Source organism: Portunus trituberculatus, chromosome 33, assembly GCF_017591435.1.
Source record: "Portunus trituberculatus isolate SZX2019 chromosome 33, ASM1759143v1, whole genome shotgun sequence".
In the NCBI taxonomy this organism is placed as follows: Eukaryota; Metazoa; Arthropoda; class Malacostraca; order Decapoda; family Portunidae; genus Portunus; species Portunus trituberculatus.
Genome location: NC_059287.1, coordinates 14,212,667 through 14,232,202, shown reverse-complemented (window position 1 = coordinate 14,232,202; position 19,536 = coordinate 14,212,667). Strand labels below are relative to the sequence as shown.

General features: G+C 41.2%; 2 protein-coding genes and 1 long non-coding RNA gene across 7 annotated transcripts in view; 2 read left to right on the top strand and 1 right to left on the bottom strand.

Annotated features, from left to right (window-relative positions):
* The window catches only part of LOC123512389, a 52,498-nt gene extending 52,354 nt beyond the window's left edge, over positions 1-144 (top strand). For all 3 annotated transcript variants that reach the window (XR_006677082.1, XR_006677081.1, XM_045268775.1), the window contains one exon: positions 5-144. Coding sequence is in view for 1 of the 3 variants with exons in the window: in XM_045268775.1 (XP_045124710.1) it covers positions 5-76 (72 nt within the window). In the remaining 2 variants the exon portion in view is untranslated. The remainder of the gene's footprint in view (positions 1-4) is intronic.
* An 88-nt stretch (positions 145-232) lies between these two features.
* Positions 233-4,608, top strand: LOC123512386. The gene is made up of 2 exons (XR_006677080.1): positions 233-1,252; positions 4,351-4,608. It is a non-coding gene; the product is annotated as an uncharacterized LOC123512386 (long non-coding RNA).
* The window catches only part of LOC123512382 (tudor domain-containing protein 7-like), a 33,771-nt gene continuing 17,963 nt past the window's right edge, over positions 3,729-19,536 (bottom strand). For 2 of the 3 annotated variants that reach the window (XM_045268768.1, XM_045268767.1), the window contains exons 2-23: positions 17,639-18,045; positions 16,828-16,916; positions 16,493-16,624; positions 15,602-16,003; positions 15,262-15,447; positions 14,597-14,770; positions 14,006-14,188; positions 13,572-13,663; positions 13,063-13,225; positions 12,477-12,624; positions 12,169-12,272; positions 11,599-11,826; positions 11,227-11,341; positions 10,704-10,831; positions 9,539-9,643; positions 8,295-8,408; positions 7,867-7,985; positions 7,611-7,696; positions 7,153-7,304; positions 6,085-6,233; positions 5,699-5,847; positions 3,729-5,516 (exon numbers count right to left, since the gene is read on the bottom strand). In XM_045268768.1, the coding sequence (XP_045124703.1) occupies positions 5,278-5,516; positions 5,699-5,847; positions 6,085-6,233; positions 7,153-7,304; positions 7,611-7,696; positions 7,867-7,985; positions 8,295-8,408; positions 9,539-9,643; positions 10,704-10,831; positions 11,227-11,341; positions 11,599-11,826; positions 12,169-12,272; positions 12,477-12,624; positions 13,063-13,225; positions 13,572-13,663; positions 14,006-14,188; positions 14,597-14,770; positions 15,262-15,447; positions 15,602-16,003; positions 16,493-16,624; positions 16,828-16,916; positions 17,639-17,744 (3,363 nt within the window). In that variant the 5' untranslated portion in view covers positions 17,745-18,045 and the 3' untranslated portion in view covers positions 3,729-5,277. The remainder of the gene's footprint in view (positions 5,517-5,698; positions 5,848-6,084; positions 6,234-7,152; positions 7,305-7,610; positions 7,697-7,866; positions 7,986-8,294; positions 8,409-9,538; positions 9,644-10,703; positions 10,832-11,226; positions 11,342-11,598; positions 11,827-12,168; positions 12,273-12,476; positions 12,625-13,062; positions 13,226-13,571; positions 13,664-14,005; positions 14,189-14,596; positions 14,771-15,261; positions 15,448-15,601; positions 16,004-16,492; positions 16,625-16,827; positions 16,917-17,638; positions 18,046-19,536) is intronic. The other variant, XM_045268769.1, reaches the window with a different exon arrangement.

Genomic DNA, 19,536 nt, shown 5'->3' with positions numbered 1-19,536 from the left:
CCAGCTTGCGAGTTTCGTGGCGACCTACCTGGTGATCCTTCTACAGTTTCATATGAGTGATCACTGTACAAAGTGAGGAAGAAGAGGAGAAGGAGGAAGAAGAGGAGAAGGAGGAGGAGGAAGAGGAATAGGAGGAGGAGGAGGAGGAGGAAAAGAATGATAATGTCAGTAAAAGAAAAAAATTTGCATCGTTTTTTTTAATTAGGAGAGAGAGAGAGAGAGAGAGAGAGAGAGAGAGAGAGAGAGAGAGAGAGAGAGAGAGAGAGAGAGAGAGCGTTTCAGAATAATGACACCTCAATACTTTTTCTTTCTTGTCTTTTTTTTCTATATATATTTTTTTGATGATGTAAAAAATAGACTCATTATCTTAAAGGCGGGTGCAATCTGTTGATTTACTGACTTTCACTGACGCTGAGTTGCTGTTGTCACTTACGAGTCTTCAAGTTGAGTGATTATTGATGAAGGACTGATTAAAGTAGCATGTCGCGTCTGAGTGAATGTAAACTTGTCTACTTCATGCTATACTTAGTCCACACGTCCTTCACTGGTGCGTATCTTGTTGTTGTCCAGTATTCAGTATCTTAGTGTCTAACTTGTAATCCCTTCAATACTGGGACACCTTTTTCATATTCATTCTGCTTAGAATTTGGTGATTTTATGCAGCTTCAGACACTTCTGTGGAGATTAAAATAGTGAAAACTGTGGCCATTAATCTTCTGACCTCTATAGACCCTTCCTGATATATATTAAGTCATCTAATCACTCCAAAAACTCAAGGTAAAAAATGTGTCCCAGTAATGAAGGGGTTAAAATCCTTCTTGACTCGGTGGTTGAAGTGTTTGCTTGTTGAGTGTCTGTCTGTGTGTGTGTCAACAGCAGGCTTTCTCCTTGTTCCATCGACTCATTGTACCATCGACTCATTGTATATTATTCATCCTTCACCTCTGCATTTTATCCCTTTTATTCAGTGTTGCTCATGTCAACGTTAACAATTCAGATCGTACGCGGTAAATTGATGAACTTGTGTAAAGCAGTTTTGATTATGAGCAACGAGACAGAATGAAGCTTCGTCACGGTGAACCACAAGGCACAGTCAGAGGCGGGCCGTATAGTTACACCCAAACAGCAAAGGCGGAAGATGCGTTGTCCCTGCACAGCCACGTCTTCATCCACCTGCCCCGCTTCCGACCTTCCTGAGCCTCCAGCAGTGACGTGACTTGGAATGCGCAAAGGAACACTGGCAACACATGAGGTAAATGTTTTTTTTTTATTTTTTTTTTATCCCATATTACTTGACTTGGTTATGTATGAAATAATGAAAGGACCAATTTGTGTGTCCGGGTCAACGCTAGCTAAGGCATGGTGTTTGTTCAAGGTCTGCGTGCCATTATGTTACCCAAATGGACAAGATTTTATAGCAGCGCTTCTACTTTCAAGGAAATTTGTATTCTAGAATGAATATGTTTAAGGAAATCTAGAGAAACCTAAGGAAATCCAGCTTTGTTAAGGAATTTTTCTAAGTTAGCATCAATGTATCTATGTATGAAGTAGGTATATAATTATGCACTTGTACAAAATACACCTTTAATAATACACATTCAGAAGAACCACACATACAACCCCACACCCAGAACACTGCTCCCACATACCCAAACACAACCCAAAACACTCAACACTAAACTAAAACACACTCCAAACACCATACAACACCTCAAAATGCCAGCAAACACTTATAACTCACTAGAAACACACCATGTACACCAATATCATCCCTTTACTAATATTAAGCACACCCCAAACACACCCCACACACTGAAACCACTCAAAACTAACCTAAAAGACACTCAAAACAGTATGGAATAAACACACCCAAACTCACTAAAAACATGCATACACCGAAATCACCCATAAACACACCCAACACACACCCATACCACTTAAAATGCTCAAAATTAATCCAAAGCACACTAAAAAAAAAACCATGCAACACCTCAAAATATTATTAGAGACACCCAAAACTCACTAGAAACATCCAGTATACACCAAAATCACCTACACACATACACCCCCAAGAAACCTGACACTCACTACTTAAAACACTCAAAATTATTACCAAACACACTCTATACTACCTATACAGTATACTCCCACATGCACCTCCCCCTCCACACACACCACTTAAAATACACAAAATTATCCCCAAAACACACTCAAAACACTTTGTAACACCTCAGAATACCAATAAACACATCAAAAACTAACTGAAAATTCACCAAAATCATCCCCACACACACCCAAATTACTTTATGTGCTGAGTGCATAACAGACGATAGTGTTTGGTATGGAGGCGTACATTCCTAAGTCTTTTTCTCAACCTAAACCTTCAAAATCTTAGTTTAACACATCGTATTCTTGTGCTATACATGATTGAGAGGATATCTGCAATAGGTACTTAAGCTTTCCCTCACCTTAATCTCATGAGCTTTATATTTCTGCCTGGAATCATGCCAAGTCTGTTCTTTAGGAAGTGAACAGTTCCCACAGGGATGCCATAGAATGCGTGACTTTTATCTTTCCAAGAGTTCTTACTGGGGCAGAAAAACTTAGTAGCATTCAATGCCTCAAAAACTCAATTCATCCATCTATTAACTCGGCATAACCTTCCACACAACTATTCCCTTTTCTTCAGTGATACTTAACTGTCCCCCTCTTGTACACTGAATATCCTCAGTCTGTCCCTTACTTATTATCTAAACTCAAAAAACTTTTTATCTCATCTCTTGATAAAAACTCGCACCACGGCGTAGCGCCACAAAGTCACTCATGTGTTCCCGGCCTTAGTCTTTTTCAATATAAGCTTGGTATGTACAGTACCATACTTGGTACCATACTTCCTGCTGCTCTCTCACACTCCACTGTCATGTACACCACAGTCACCACCTGTCTTTCACACTTTCCATGCTCACTTGTGCACTCTATACATTCACTGCTCAAATATCCTCAATATGGCAATTTCCACATCTAATTTTTCTAGTTTTAAAATATCTCTTCCTATACACGCAAGTTGCTGCAATATCTCTTCCTATACACACAAGTCGATGCTGGTGCTCTTGAAATACTGGTGGTCTCATTGGCTTCTTTACTGGGGAAAACAGTTTCATTGCACTGCTAAGCTAGGGAGCAATTTTGAAGATGTAAATTGATCTATTCTTGTGTTATTGATACTTTTTTTTTTTTTTGGTATGGCCTATAGCGCCTGTAGGCACACTTGAGTGTATGGGAAGTGCTGTTCAGCTTCCGCCCATTACCGGCGCAGGCAGTTTTATTTATAGTGGTACCCATATTAGGGGCCCATATCACCGCCCAAGCTCATCTTGAGTGTAACCACCTAGAACCTGGGTATCATGGTGACATGTAGGTAACTTTAAACCACTCGACAAATGGCAAAGTGTTTTAAGGCTGTACGTGGTGGGATTTGAACCTACGCGTGGACGTCTGCCCGATCCCATGCTCACCACCTTATCCACTATGCCACCGCCTCCTACTTGTCTCTAATGTCTGCCTCTAATAACTCTCTGGTATAGTTACAGTAGTCTTTCAGCTGAGTTGAAATAATGTTCCTTTTCTCACAATATTCATTAACACTATTCCTTCATATTACTCCATTCGTCATACTTTAGGATACTCGTATTGATCTCTATTTTAATGAATTCAATGAAACAAGTATAATTGATTAATCTTTTTTTATTTTCCAGTAGGTATACCTGAAATATCTTCCAGATATCAATAAGATACATAAGACTTTCTTCTTTCAAATAAATATAAACTATGACAAAAATAAAATTCCACAAAAACACCACCATTGCTACCAAATACAATGGAAGATGCCTTCCATTCATAGCAACCACAAGGAAGAAGGGCCGGCCTTGTGTCAAGGGAAGACATGCTCCACAGATCAGAACAATGCACAACATATCGTAACCTTTATGAAGTTTACTCTTTCACAAGTCAAAGTTTTCATAAATCAAAACGAGTTAAGTTATCCTGAGACAATGTTTTGTAATACTGCTGCAAATAATCATGACAAATGATCTGCTACACATTGTTAGAACTAAGGAAACTGACTACTACTACTTTGCTTGTATAAGTGTTATACTGGGAACATTTGGTCAATACTGACTAGTATACAATACATACCATGTAAGTTTAAGCATTCTATATCTTGTGGAAATATTTTGAGATTAACATTATAACTTCATTTTGCTATTTTTTGTGGATTTTTTTATATTGTGGTTATTGCATTTTTTTTCCATTAATTCAAATATTAACATGTTTGTTATGGCTTTCCAGCACATGAAGCTCAAGCAAATGCAGAGGCAGTATGGGTCCCACACTGGCATTGGCACTACAGCACAGCCGCCAAACAGCCACTCACTGGGCCACGCCTGGCTGCAGCAGGCGTGGGAGTCAGTCTGCCGGGCCTCGTGCTCAAGGAACAAGTAACGTCATACAGCTTCATATCACTGAGATGGGGACTGCTCTGGGAATATAACTTGAACAATGGCTGGAATGGGATATATAAAATGTAGAAATAATGCAGAGGTGGAATTGAGGGACCCTGCTGGTATGTAATTCAATGTCAATTTTTGTCAAGTGCAGTGAGTGTTTAAATAAATTAAATCATAGATTGAGCAAAGGACAAGGCAATCCAAACTTGTTTAACAAAAATCACTGAGAAGCATTAACTGATGACTTGCTGGAATGCAGGACTGTTTCAGGGAACCAGCATGTAGTCACCACCTCAATTCCACCACCAGTAACACAACAACATTAACAGCATGCTCGTTTCCCTCCACTGCATCGTTAGCTGAGTAAAGTGAATGTGTCGTTTTTATCAAGGAAGTAAAACATCTCGCACATTTCTTAGCATCTACTGGTAAATGACAGCTACCTTGAGATTCAGAACCTTTACTACAACCTGCCACTAACTCAATGACTCCATTCCTATGTTAAAAGAATAACACTCATTCACTTTACTTCTAAATAAAATGTAATTCAACTTTAAAGTAACATAAATCAACTACAATCCTTCACTCGGACAATTCTCATTTCATATAAGTAGAAGACCGACACAAGGAAAATCTCTTCCTCCTAAGAATACAAAAATATTTCCATAGGTTCTCCATTCTTTATTTCTCCTGTTTCCTTCTGAGCTTAGCAGGACTATCACATCAAGCTCAGGGCCTAGCTAGCACCATCCCAACAATAGTCTAAATCTTAAAAAGGCATGGAAGATTTGTTAATATCAATAGCTCTCTGTTCTGCCACGAGGATGTCCTTAATGTTCGTGTCCACAGTCTTGTCAGAAGTGTCAATTAGCAACAACGAGAGATATAAAATGTTGGTGTTGATCACATTCTTACGTTTCACCATAGACACCAAGTTCTTGTGGTCCACCAACTCTCTGAATCTGCAGGTATCTTCAGGGCTCCAGTCTTTGTTAGCTGCCTCGATGCCTGCAACAAGAAGCATGGTCATCTCATTATCAGTATTTTAACATCACCAACACCAGGGAATGGTTCACTCCTTAACCACTCTGCAAAGAGGAACCTAGACTATTCATCTTTCAACCTAAGCAAGGAAGTCATCCTAAGCCCATCTAAAAGCTGCTGAGGTGAGTCTGTCTCAGAAAACTTACCAAACAACTCTGCCTTGATAGCAAGGCATGGCAAGGTGCAGAAGTCTGGTATGAGAGGCTGTGCCTGATCCAGTGTTGTGACGAAACGGTCCCCAAAGTCAACAAATATGCCAGTCACTGACATACTTGTCACCATTTCTACTTGGGCTCTGGAAAAAAAACAGTGAACTCTTTTAGTGATGTAACTACAAAGTTGATTCACTCACAGTATGCAAATGTGAATATATCTCTTATTAATCTTCAAAAAGAAAAAAAAAGGGATAATGAATTTTTATTTAAAAAAAAGGATAATGAATTTTTATTAAACATTTGCAAGCATTTTTCCTGTGCAGTGCTGTGAATTACAGAGCCAGGAATCTCGACTAATCAAGTTAAAATAGTCCTACCTGTACCAGATGTCGTCAGTGTGCTTGACTGCACAGTACTGGCCGGCCTTAATACCAGACACTTTCTTTAAATTAGCACTGTTGTAGTAATAATTCTGCATGCTTTCATTCAACTTGTCAAACTTCTTGGACATCTTCCACGGCTGCACCTGTCAACGAACAACATTCATTACACACACAGTCTCCATTGCACCCCCCTTCTCTCTCTCTCTCTCTCTCCATTGCACCCCTTCTCTCTCTCTATTGCCCCCACTTTCTCTCTCTCTCTATTGCCCCCCACTTTCTCTCTCTCTCTCTCTCTCTATTGCCCCCACTTTCTCTCTCTCTATTGCCCCCACTTTCTCTCTCTCTCTCTCTATTGCCCCCACTTTCTCTCTCTCTCTTGCCCCCACTTTCTCTCTCTCTCTATTGCCCCCACTTTCTCTCTCTATTGCCCCCACTTTCTCTCTCTCTATTGCCCCCTTTCTTTCTCTCTCTCTCTCTATTGCCCCACTTTCTCTCTCTCTATTGCCCCACTTTCTCTCTCTCTATTGCCCCTTTCTCTCTCTCTCTATTGCTCTTTCTCTTTCTCCATTGCCCCCTCCCTCTCTTCATTGCCCCCATCTCCATTTTTTTTTTTATGTAAGGAAGAGGGCCAGCCAAGGGCAAAAAAAAGTTAGAAAAAGGCCCACTTGAGCACTGTCTCTCCATTGCCTCTCTCTCTCTCTCTCTCTCTCTCTCTCTCTCTCTCTCTCTCTCTCTCTCTCTCTCTCTCTCATTCTCTCTCTCTCTCTCTCTCTCTCTCTCTCTCTCTTCATTGCCCCCCCTCTTCTCTCTCTCTTCATTGCCCCCCTCTTCTCTCTCTCTCTCTTCATTGCCCCCCTCTTCTCTCTCTCTTTGCTCTCTTCATTGCCCCCTCTCTCTCTCTCTCTTCTCTCTCTTCATTGCCCCCCTCTCTCTCTCTCTTCATTGCCCCCCTCTTCTCTCTCTCTCTTCTCTCTCCCATTGCCCCTCCCCCTCTCTCTCTCTCATGCAGTCCTTCACTCACCACAGCTTCTCTGGCATAAACACTGTCCCTCTCTCACTTACTGCAAAGTGGTATGGACTGGCAGCGTAGGTGACGAAGACATCAAAGTAGTCGCCGACATCAGGAATATCATTGAGGGACAAGGGAATACATGGGGGAAATGAGTCTGGTCCAACTGTTGGGGAGCACGGGGTACAACTCTGGGAACTTGCACCTGGTGGATGATGTAGCAGTGTGAGTGACAAGGAATGTCTTGAATTTATGAAAAGAATTAACATTATATAATGCATGTATCTTCTCTGACAAGCAGTGCACCTGCTACTCAAAACAAATCTGTTCAAAACAAAACATAACAGCTGGTTTACAAGACAAACCAAAAAAGTAAATGATAAAAATAAAATGGGACAAGTGACTTATATAAGAGCACAAAGGTTGCAGTTTCCCTGTCAAGGTGACTGACACTCGCCTCCACAGCCCACAGCCTACAGCCCACAGACAACACAATGGTAAGCAATCACACCTGAGGTACAGGAAGACTGTTGTGATCTGACCTGAGACAGAACCACCTCTTTCTCCACACTGTTGTTGTTGGAGTCACCTTCACTACTGCCGTGAAGAAATCATAACATAATTAAAAGAAGGTACAAAAAAAAAGTTCAACTAATAAATAGTTTAAGGAGGAAAAAAATGTGCAGGATAACATGACAAGACAACATTTTGAGTGCAACTATTTCACAGCAACCTAGCTAAAGGACAGGACAGAGAGACAGGCTAACCCAAAGAGCTTGGTGTCCATGCTCAGCGTGTCGTTGATGGACACCAACTCATTTTGTGGCAGCAACCTCTTGAACAGCTGCACTGAGGGGGACCGGGTGGTGGTGCCCTCGCTCACCACCTGCAAACACACACACAGCATTACACAACCTCTACCATGCATAGCCAACATTAGTCACTAATCTTCATCACAAAATGCACATTATTAACACTTCATCTCAACATGGTCTTTCACATTTCCTACAATGGTTTATGTCCTTAATGACCACAATGCTTGTGATGTTCAATGATTACTAAAGAGACGTCATTATTAGATATTACTAATGTATCTATTCTCACCAAACTGATGCTTGCTACATATGCAGCAAGTAATTTGAGTTAACTGTTTACTGACAGACCACATGTGGAGTGGCAACAGAAGACACAATACCTTAAGCAGCAGTGGAGTGTCTGGGGGAGCCAAGTCCAGGAGTCTCTGACACGCCTGGGCTGTCCACTTCAGCTCTGGGTTGCTGGGGACGTTGTCCAGGCAGCATGGCAATGCCTGCACACCAACGACAACTTTGTAAACTCCTTCAGAAATTGATAAACTTGTACTGTTCACTTCTACATTCTGATCCAAAGTCAGCATGTTGTGAAGTCACTACTAGTAGTAGTAGTAAAGTGGGAACCGAGTTATTAGTATTACATCTTCACTGAGCAGCAGCTGGCCAACTCCCATACAAGTCATGTGGCATCCAAGAGAAACACACAATGCAGGAACTTAATTCAGCCCAGCAAAAATTACTACATGCATAGCTCCACATAATCCTTTACCTTTATCTTCACAATCCATGAATATCATCTTCCTAACACCACCACCACCACCTGCCACAAAGCTACTTGTTGTATTAGAAGCATTTATAGAAGCCACTGAGAAAACAAGAACATGTATGCAACACACCAACAGAAGAGGATTAGAAACACCAAGTTGATACAAGAATTAAGGTTACACTAATTTGGGCATGGTTCCACAGGCCTGTCAATGGTGTGGGACGATGGAATGCAGAAGTATATTATCCTCAGTGTTGCTTACTTTCTTCTGTCAGTGTTACTCTGGTATACACACAAGACATGTTATTGAGACAGCATGCATATTTCTAATTCAATACAGCAATGGAAAATACACCAATAAAAGTGTCTGCTGATAAAGTCCCTCCTGTGATAGAGGAACATTGGAACATTGGCCTAACACACTTTGTGGCCACTTTGGGGCAATGTTGCCACTTTATTCACATTGCCACCTTATTCTGTGTGCCACCTTATTCTGAGTCAGAATAAATGACTTTAAAGATCACAGTAAGAGAAGTGGGAAGCCCTGCTCTGATACAAGACTATGGGATGTGGTACATATTGCAGTTGATATCAGTGGAACTTCCCTATCTTGGCCAAGCCTATTAATGAAGGCCAGGAGAGTAAGGATAAGATTGTGACAAAGATAAAGAGGCAAAACTTAGGATGGTAAAAAATTCAGTTTCTCCTAGTTGACAAATACCTTGTTAAATAAGAATGTTTATCTTTTCAAACTGAATAAATAAACTACTAGAAGGAAGACAAGATATTTATAAAAAGACAATTACTCAACCTTCTTGAAATTCATCAAAGCAGCACATGTAAATTTCTTGACGGCATTACCTGGTGAGGGACCTTTGCTAGGAGGGGACTCATTGTCTGCAAGCCCCTTATGTTGCTGAGTGGTACTTTTTCAGAGTTGCCAAAATCCACAAACTTCATCAGGACCTGTTAGTTAAGGTGTGGTCAGGTTAGTTAGTTTAGAAGACAGCCCACCAGGAGACCGGATGTTGGGAGATGAAGTGGGTGTGACACCACCGTGCTTGCTCAGTGGAAATTAACGTGGTACTGTTTGAGCGTCTAAGTCAGAGTGGAAAAGGGACAAAGCAGTAGTAGTTTATTCTCGTTTAACCACCTGCCTTGTTCTTAAGAGCGTACAGACTGTGACACATGGCTCATATACACTGTATTTTTAACAAAGCAATAGACAAAACATACATGAAATAAAGTACTTCTGTTTCACCTTATGTTTCTCCTCCCTGCTCCCTTTCAATCATTTATCATACAGCACTCTTGTCTTCGTTGGAGCATAAAAGTGTGTTTATAAAGCAGTAAAACGCTAGTCACATCACAGACGCTGGCAAGCACAATGTTCACACACCATATTCACGTTTCCTATACGATTATAATATTTACAATGTAAGTAAGGGATTTCAGATTTTCCTTTAACTGCCAATTCCATGCATATGCCTAAGTTATGAATTAAATAAAGCATTATCTTATATATATATACAAAACACACGCACACGCACACACGGGCGCGCGCACGCACACACACAAATGCAGCTTAATTCACCATGCCAAGTTGCAGAAAGATATACTAATATAAGCGGAGACTTCTAGAATATTCCTGACTTAACTCAAAAGTAAATCAATGCAAATTTGAATTCTATACCAGCTAATTGAACTTCTAAAACCCACACTATTCAGCTCCTCAGCTCTACCTACTTAAAACACACACACAACTGGAAGCAAATCTAAACCTTTCCCTCCAAGAATAAAACAAAAAGGGGCATCACAACCCTACCACAGACATCTCACACAGGAAACACACACCCCACCACCCAAACACAAGCTCTTCACCATTAACACTCCAACACCACAAAACTCACTCCACAAAAAGATTCTACAGCATCTATCACCTGGTCTTATTTATCTAATTTTCTTTATGATCTTAACTCACAGTAGGAAGAAACACAACATTCAACTATAACACCTCCTCTCCTACCTGTCCATTGGGGTCCACTGCACTCCTTGGCGCTGCTCGATACCACTCGCCATCCTTGCTGAAGCGTGCCAGGTACAGCTTGGTGAGGTCAACCTGCACCTTCTCACCAAGCATCTCCTCAGTACGTCCTGTTATTGGGAAGGGACTGTTAGGCATCACTATGTTTTGTTTGCATACTTATTTGAAGCAATGACTGGCAAAGGTAAGATGTAGCAATAGTAAGGTGTGTAGCTGGATAAATTGGTGTTTCTCTTCTAAGCCACAGGGAAGTGTATGAAAAAGAATGAGAATGTTTTGCTTTTTCTTTACTTTGGTATGAAGTGAAACATGTACAAAAAGGATGGGTTTTGTTGCAGTTAGTTAGATAATTGCACTATCCCTAGCACTGGAAATAAGAGAGAACAAAGTAGGAAAGACTTAACTCAAAGAAGTAAGGTGTGTTTGTAGTGAATACCTGCTTTACATACAGTTAAAAATTCATAACTTGACAAATTTTTTAATAACGAACTCAAATGATACTCACTCTTGGCAATCTTGAGGAGGTCCTCCAATATCTTATACGTCTTTGATTCAACTTGAACATACACAGTTCCTTTGGATGAAGCGTGTGTCAGGTACACCTCTGCCAGCCCTCCAACCTGTCATGAATAAAACAAGCAACATTAACAAACTTATGAATTGGTACATGTATTTACAATAAAGTCAGCAGCAACATCAATCTTTTTTTCCTGATCTGTTAGCAGTGGCTCATAAGATTAGGTCACGAGGGAATGACAATTAAGGTAAGTAACAAAGTTAATCACACATCCAAATTTGTCAGCAGTGGCCACAACAATCCTGTACAAGAGGAAATGGCCAGCCTGCATCAAGGCAGCACAGTGCTGTGGTGACTCACGGGAGGCAGTGACGGCTCCACCAGGTGTTGGGCGAGGGACTCAAATACTTTGTCATTGAGGTTGATGTCCTCATTGGTGGACGTGTCAAACACAACGATGGCGTACGGCTCCTGGCGGCGAGTCACGCGGGCCACCAATGTCTTGCCCATGGGAAGGCTCTCCATGAGGGCCTGGAAGGCAGGCTCTTCAGGGGCATCCTCCAGCCCAGCCAGGCAGCACTTCAGGGCCTGGTGAAGAGAGATAACTTAAGACTTGGCCCAAAGCAGGAATGCATGTCCTTTAGTACTAAAATACTTCATTAACTAAGAAGTCAGTGGTACTAAATACTAAGCAATCATTAGCAATATTAAACCTAATGAAGCAAATGCAACTGATATGAATCACGAAACTGTTAGAACTTGCTAGGATATGTAGACACACTCATTGAAATCCTGAAAATTGTATGTTATCCCCAATTTTAAGGACAAGATTTGAAATGCTTATTAGAAATAGAGCAGAATGCCTTCACTCTCCATCTGAGGACAGTAGTGAAGAAGTGGTGCACAAAGGCTGGAAGGGTCGGGCCTTACCTGTGGCGGGAGGGAGAAGAACTTTGCCTCAAGGTGGTGCAGGTCAGACAGAGGAATGTCTTCTTTATCACCATGATCCACAAATTTCACTTTAACTTGGTCATCTGAAGAAAACACTTCTATCAGTAAATACAAAGCCACACACACACACACACACACACACACACACACACACACACACACACACACAATTAAAGATTACACTGCATGCACACAAATTTCATCTACTAGTGCATTTCTTACACCAGGTTAAGGTTTTACCAACAGCACCATTAACTACCACTACTAAGGCAGCCAGCACTACTCACCCATGACCTCCAGCAGCTCCACTCGGTGCCAGGACTCCTCGTGGCTGGCCACATAGATCTCCCCCACCACTGGCTCCTTCACCGGCTTGAGGTTCTTGTCTTCCATGTAGTGCAGCTCCATCTCAGTCTGCAGCTCACTCAACATGCCCTGTACACGCCACATGCACATCAGAAACCTACTCATTCAACAACCACAACATGCCTCATAAAAAAAAAAGATTACCAATAACATATATGTACGTAGTGACCCAAACAAAGCACCACATATTCATCTGTATGCAGTAGCCCAAACAAAACACTGCATACTCAAAACACACAAGGAACTATATTCTAGGTCCTGCTGGCCACTGGCATTAACACTGTATGGCACAACACTGCACATTAACCTGTGCAGTGTTGTGCTTTATCAGATCGGTGTCATATCAGGGGGCATATTTAGCATTTATCCCATAAAATGAGAAAAAATAAAAATACTAAACACTATGGGTTAAGATGCAATAGATTGAAATAAATATTGTGTGAGTAAAACATACTGGGGGAAGTGAAACAATGAGGTCTGACAAATAAATGTGACAAATATACATACACTATACTGTTCCCCGATTAAGACCAGCTTGATAGTGTTGCCGTCGTCCACACAGGTGACAAAGACGTTCCAGGTGGGTGTGGTGGGCAGGCTGATCGGCGGCAGCTGTACCTTCTGTGGTGGTGGAGTGTTGTTCCTGTCCACAGCTTTGTCATTCTCTGAGCTGGAAAAGACATGGTGTTAGTTAGGAGTCATTAATTAGGACATGGCAATTCTTCATGCTTGATAACGAATGTTTGTTTGGCCTGTTAACCCCTTCAATACTACGACACATTTTCTACCTTGAGATTTGTGTACAATTAAACCATTTTATTTATGCTAGGAAGGATGTATGAAAGCAAGAAGATTAATGGCCACAGTCTTCACTATTTCAATCCCTCACTGAGTTTCTGAAGCTGTATAAAATCATATAGTAACCAGAATGAATATGGAAACACATCATGGTACTGAAGAGGTTAAAATCACAATGAGCTACAACACAGCTATAGTGTACAGTGGTGGCATCTCACCTTGGGGATGAAGCACGAGGCAGACCCTGAGATGTGGCGGTGTCTGAGGCCTTGATGATGTTCTGAGGAGCCTGGGACAGGGATGCCGAGCTCTGTGGTCAAAAAGAAAGGATTCAGGTACAGAAGGCAGATGACAGCTGTCAAGGAGACTGACTGTCTTTCTATTCAAAGATGAAGATGATTTGAAAAGTAATAATTATTTTGGAAATTGTAATTCTTTTTTAAAAGTTCAAAATCTGATTAATTAGTGGCTTTTTTCTAGTAAACTATTTTGGAGACTAGAATAAAATGGTTGAGAAAATCAACATGAATAAGGAAAAATAAATGGAGTGTGTGTGTGTGTGTGTGTGTGTGTGTGTGTGTGTGTGTGTGTGTGTGTGTGTGTGTGTGTGTGTGTGTGTGTGTGTGTGTGTGTGTGTGTACAAGCATTTTACCTCCTCTGCCAGTGCAACAGTCCACTTGTCTGTGCAGGGATTGTCAAACACCAGGCCAGTGTGTGTGGAGTCCTTGAGTTTGGTGAGCCAGTCCTTTGGCAGCTTCTCCTTGTACACCTCACAGTACATGTCCCGCAGCGGCTCCCACCAGAATGGCTTGTTGGGAGACCTCTCCTTCAGAAGCTGTCAGGGGAGGTTACAATGTCAATATACACTAAGCCATTTCCTGCTGTGCATTCCTCACCATCTGCACAGCTGCTATGTGAAAAAAAAAAAACTGACATGAATATACAATGGTTTGTTGATCAAAAGAAGGAACAAAACAAGATACCGTAACTTGCTATAGATATGAAATTAAGACCTAAATAAAACCAAGATGATCTGGCACCAGGACTGGAGATTACAAGCATGGCAACACAGAAACCAGCAAATACAAAGACAATGAAACCAGTAAACCAAGAGACAATGAAACCAGCAAATAAAGAGACAATGAAACCAGTAAACAAAGACAATGAAACCAGTAAACCCAGAGACAATGAAAACAGTCAATATAGAAGCAATAAAGAATCCAGGCTTTCCATCTCTCCTCACCTGCTTGACTCTGGACACGGAGGTGGTGTTGTCACCGGTGGTGGGAAGCTGTGCAACCTGCTTCTGCTTAGCCAGTAGTGGGAATGCCCCCAGGGCTTTCTTGGATGCCCTCTCCTCAGCTTCCTCTTGGGTGCTTTCCAAATCAGGGTAGCTGCTCACTTTTGTATCTCCAATCTGAGGAAGACAACACAAATATCTACATGAGGGACTGCATTGAAAGAAGGCGGCAGGATCACAGATAACTGCTTGGTATAGATAAGACACACTGAGTTTTTTTTTTTTTATATGTAAGAGGGAAACACTGGTCAAGAGCAAGAGTTAGCAAAAAAAAAAAAAAAAAAAAAAAAAAAAAAAAAAAGAAAGGGATCAATGTCTTGAAACCTCCCTCTTAAGTGAAAGTGAAGTCAAGGCATGGAAGTTGAAAATACAGAAGCAGGTAGGGAGTTCCAGAGTTTACCAGAGATAAAGCAGAAATACATGGAGAATGTTGAAAATAAAAAAAATTATGATAGGCAGGCTGACAGGACTTCTGGATGACTATTGTTCTTAAAGGGAACTAGCAATCAAGTGGGCCTCTTTTGGGTTTTTTTTGTTGTTGTCCACACTGAAAAAGACATGTAGGAAGAGAAAACAGCCATTAGGAGAAAAGGGATCAAGTGACTTACAGTGATGACAGTAAACCACTCCATCCTCTTGCCACACGGGTGGGTCTTGAACTCAAGCACAATCCTTTCGTCCTCTGTCCTCCCCTGGTCGGCCTCCAGCTTCCTGATGCTCTCTATCAGCTGCTGCTTCGCCGTCTTTTTACCAGGAGTCTTCTCGGCTGCCGGAGCTTTGGTCTTCTGGCTTTCCTGTGTTTGTTAATTGTATAGCTCAGTATTAGGGATTACAAGAAAATTGACTGTCTGAACTAATACTGTAAAATGCAAGGTCTATGTTTTACTACTTACTTTGCATGTATGAAAAAAATCTAGCAAAACAACACAGAATGCCAGCAACACTCACATCCCGCAAAGAGGCGCCTGACTTGAGGTCCTTGGTGGTGGCAGTGGCGGTGGCTTGAGTGGTTGGGAGGTGGAAGGTGATAGAACGATTACCCTGGCTGGCTGGACGTAGCTGCTTGACGTTGGCCTTTAAGATTGGAGGTTGCTGTTGGGAGCTGCTCTGGAAGCCTGGAGGAGGTTGTTGGGTATTGCTATGGAGACTTGGAGCTGGCTGTTGGAAGCTGCTATGGGTCTGTGAGTTGGCTCGACTCTGGAATCTTGGCCGAGTAGGGATGGTTTGGGACTGCCAGGAGGAGGTGTGTTGCTGCTGCCAGTTGGTGTTGTTCTGCCAGCGCATGTTGAGCAGGGAAGGTATCCGAGGGTTGGGACTGGCGTGCAGCTGCCGTGTGCCATACTCAGTGTACTGTAACACAAGGAAATGAGTGAGCTTGTAGTACAGTAATGAAGGCAGAGTGTAAGAACTCCCTGCCTGCTTCTTTATTTCCATCTTCCTATTGACTTGACTTCTTTTAAGAGGAAGGTGTCAAGACATTTGTCCTAGACTTTTGGCTAACTCTATTAATCTTTTAGGGAACTGGTAATCATGTGGATTTTTTTTTTTTTCTTGTTGCCCTTGGTCAGCTTCCCCTCTTCCATAAAAATAAATAAATAAAATAAATAAATAAATAAATAAAAAAGATGGTGTCCTGTAATGTATGGGAATAAATGTAATGCATAAAAATGAAAGGGTGAGAATGAGATGTAGAGTTAGATGCAAAAGTAAGCATCTCAAGGAATTCAGTTTGATGAAATGTGAATGACTAATAGTAATGTGAATTTAGTAGCTTTGTTTCTACGGCCTTGTAAATGTAAATGAAATGAAAGCCAACACACTCGTACTGTATACACTCACCCTCTTCTTCTTCTGGACTGACTTGTTACACTTGTTGTTCTGCTGCTTTACTTGCTGCAGGATCAAGTTGATGTTGTCGTCATTCACCACCGTCACCACCAGCTGTCCACCTCGGTTTTGGAGCTTCAAAATCTGCAACAAAAATAAATAAACAATAATAAGAGACGAATTCCAAAGGTGTTTCTGAATCTAATTTCACTCAAATGAAGAAGAGTTACAAAATATATATTCAACCACCAAATATTAAAATCACTAAGCTTTGTATCATGTCACCAGGCAGGAGCATCACCAATACAACCTGAGCCATGGGAAGAGGAAGGCCAGCTAGAACTTACACTTGGAATGGACTGCAGGAAGCTGGCGAGTGTGCCGTGCTTCAGCTCCTTGTATGGGATGCTGCTGCCCACCACTGTCCTGTACTCGCCTGCAACACACCACGAGACACTGAGCCGCTATGTAAGTAATGGTGGAGGTAATTCTTAATCCCTTTACTACTGGGATGCATTTCTACCACAAGTTTTGAAAATGATTAGACAATTTTATTTACATTAGAAAGAGTCTATGGAGGTTAAAAGAGTAATGGCCAGTCTTCACTATTTCAATCCCACACACAAGTTTCTGAAGCTGTGTAAAATCATCAAACAGAAAGCAGAATAAAATATGAAAATGTGACATGGTACTGAAGAGGTTAAGTCTATTAAAAATCTGAGAGGCATTTTGATTTAGCTATGATTGTAACTAATGGTGTGTTCTGTAATAGCAAGTGGACAGATTAATCTCTCAAGCTACATGGCCAGAGATGGTGTTTAGAGTGCATCTTTAGTCTTTTCTCTTTGTTGTGATCTTGGTAAGTAAGATGGAAAGACAACAAGAGAGTTATCATGCTACAAGGCTCCTTAATTTCAACAATGGTTAAATGAATACCTAACTTAACCTACCCTAACTATTAGCAAAATATGTTATGGGGCTGGGTCATTACAACTAGCATGTATAAACTGTGGTACTAGAATATGTGACAGTACTTATTTGGTGTAATGTGGGAAGGTACTGTGACTTATGTAACAGTACTAGCTTGGCCGTTCACAAATTGAGGCTAAATCTCGGCCATGTCAATCAACATCATCGACTCAGAGCGCCGACACTTACTGTCAATCTGGTTCATGGGCAGTTCTCCACCGAAGGAAGTGAGGACAGCCTTCAGGATGGAGCTCACCTCCTGCAGCTTCCGCTCGTCTGTCTTGAACTCCGCCATGCTCAAGGTGTTGCCTCCGTATGTCTGTCCTGCACCTGGCCTGGCTCGCCTACGCCACTGCCTGGGCTTTGCTTCTTGGCATGTGTGACACTGCTTACTTCATCATGTACGCTGTCACTTTTTTTTAGGCTTTTTATTTTTTAGTTCGGGTAAAATCTAAACTTAAAATAATTCGTAATGAACTTAATACTACATTCAATCTTTGGCAGCCGACCAGCCCACAGCACTGTGTTAATTACAATCTTTCAATTGTGATTACAAGGGTTGGGTGGTTTTCTCTTGCAGGTAAACCATCTTCATCCTGCAACAAAACAACACACTCATGAGACGTCTGGAATGATGGAACAGCCTTCATTTAAACCAAGCTGTGTGTGTAGGTGAGGAGATGGTGAATTTCAGGAGTTTCTGTGGGAGGTTCAGCTGGTTTGCCTGGTTGGCTATCCCTTACTGCTAAGATTAGGCAGTCAGGAAAGTAACAAATAAAAAAATAGGAGGGGATAGCCCAATTCTGCAGGTACACCAGTCTATAAGGGTGGTGGTGGTGAAATCTAGGAGAGAAAAAAAAAAAAAAAAAAAAAAAAATTGTGTACTCTTAGCAGATCAGTTTGTTAGTCACTTCATAATATCAATCAGAAGTAATATCAACAAATTAAAAAGAATTAATAATGGAGTGTGTGTGGAAGGAAAGGTCACTCAATGAAGTAATACAAAGCAGGGCTCAAAAAATGAATGAATGGCAGATTTAAATGACTGAATGGAGTTTAATGACTCTGTTAGGAAGTTCCATAGACTGATACACCTCAAAGAGAAGAACAGTTTCTTAGCCTCCAAGGAGCAATGAGACGGTTGAATCTTCAAACATTGTCCTCGTGTGATATTTGAAGTACCCATTTTAAATATATCATTAGGATTGATGCTACATTGGTTATGAAAAATCTTCCAGTACTACAAGATGTCTGCCTTAAGTAGCCTGACCTGGACTGAATATAAATCAATAATCATCAGACGACGTGCATAGGACAAGTGTGCTGGCCCAATGAAATATCTGCTCCCCTTTCATTGGACAGACTCCAGTAAACAAAGATCTCTGATAAATCCAGCATTCCAAACACATGAGGAATACTCCAAAAGAGAGCAAACATGAGTTTTTAGTAGAGTTAACATAAGTTAGGAGATCTGCAGTAGGTGCTTCATAGAAGGTTAGTCGATAGTTCTGAGACCTTATTAGTAATAGATCTAATAAGATGGAATCTGAGAGTAGTGTCTACAATCACACTGAAATCTTTAGAGGAAGGAACAGTGGAGATGTTGTGGCCAAGCAAAAAATAATTTGAGAGTTCACTAATATCACTTCATGATACTGAGCCACGCTGGAGTCTCTATACTACACACTTGTCTCTATTTAGGTCATGATCCCATGATCCAGCAACAGACCAAATGCTATCAATATTATGTTGGCATGAGGATGTTTCGACTGCTAGAGAAAGCAGGGATGGGGCAAATCTTTAGGTATATCTTCAGATCTGCAAAATTTATAATCATTCAGCAAAGATGTGGGTAGATTCTTCACATAAACCTGTGGTTCCCAATCTGTGGTACGTGAAGGCCTTCCAGGCGGTACGTGAGCACTCTTGGGGTTAGATGCAATTTTTAGTTCAATTAAATTCATTAATTTCTCACAAAATTGATTATTGCCTTACACAAGATAATCTGGCATTGATCAGCTGGTGGAGAAGAAAAAGAAGCATCCCTCGCATTAAATTAAGTTGTGTTTCTTGTTGTTAGTTCATTT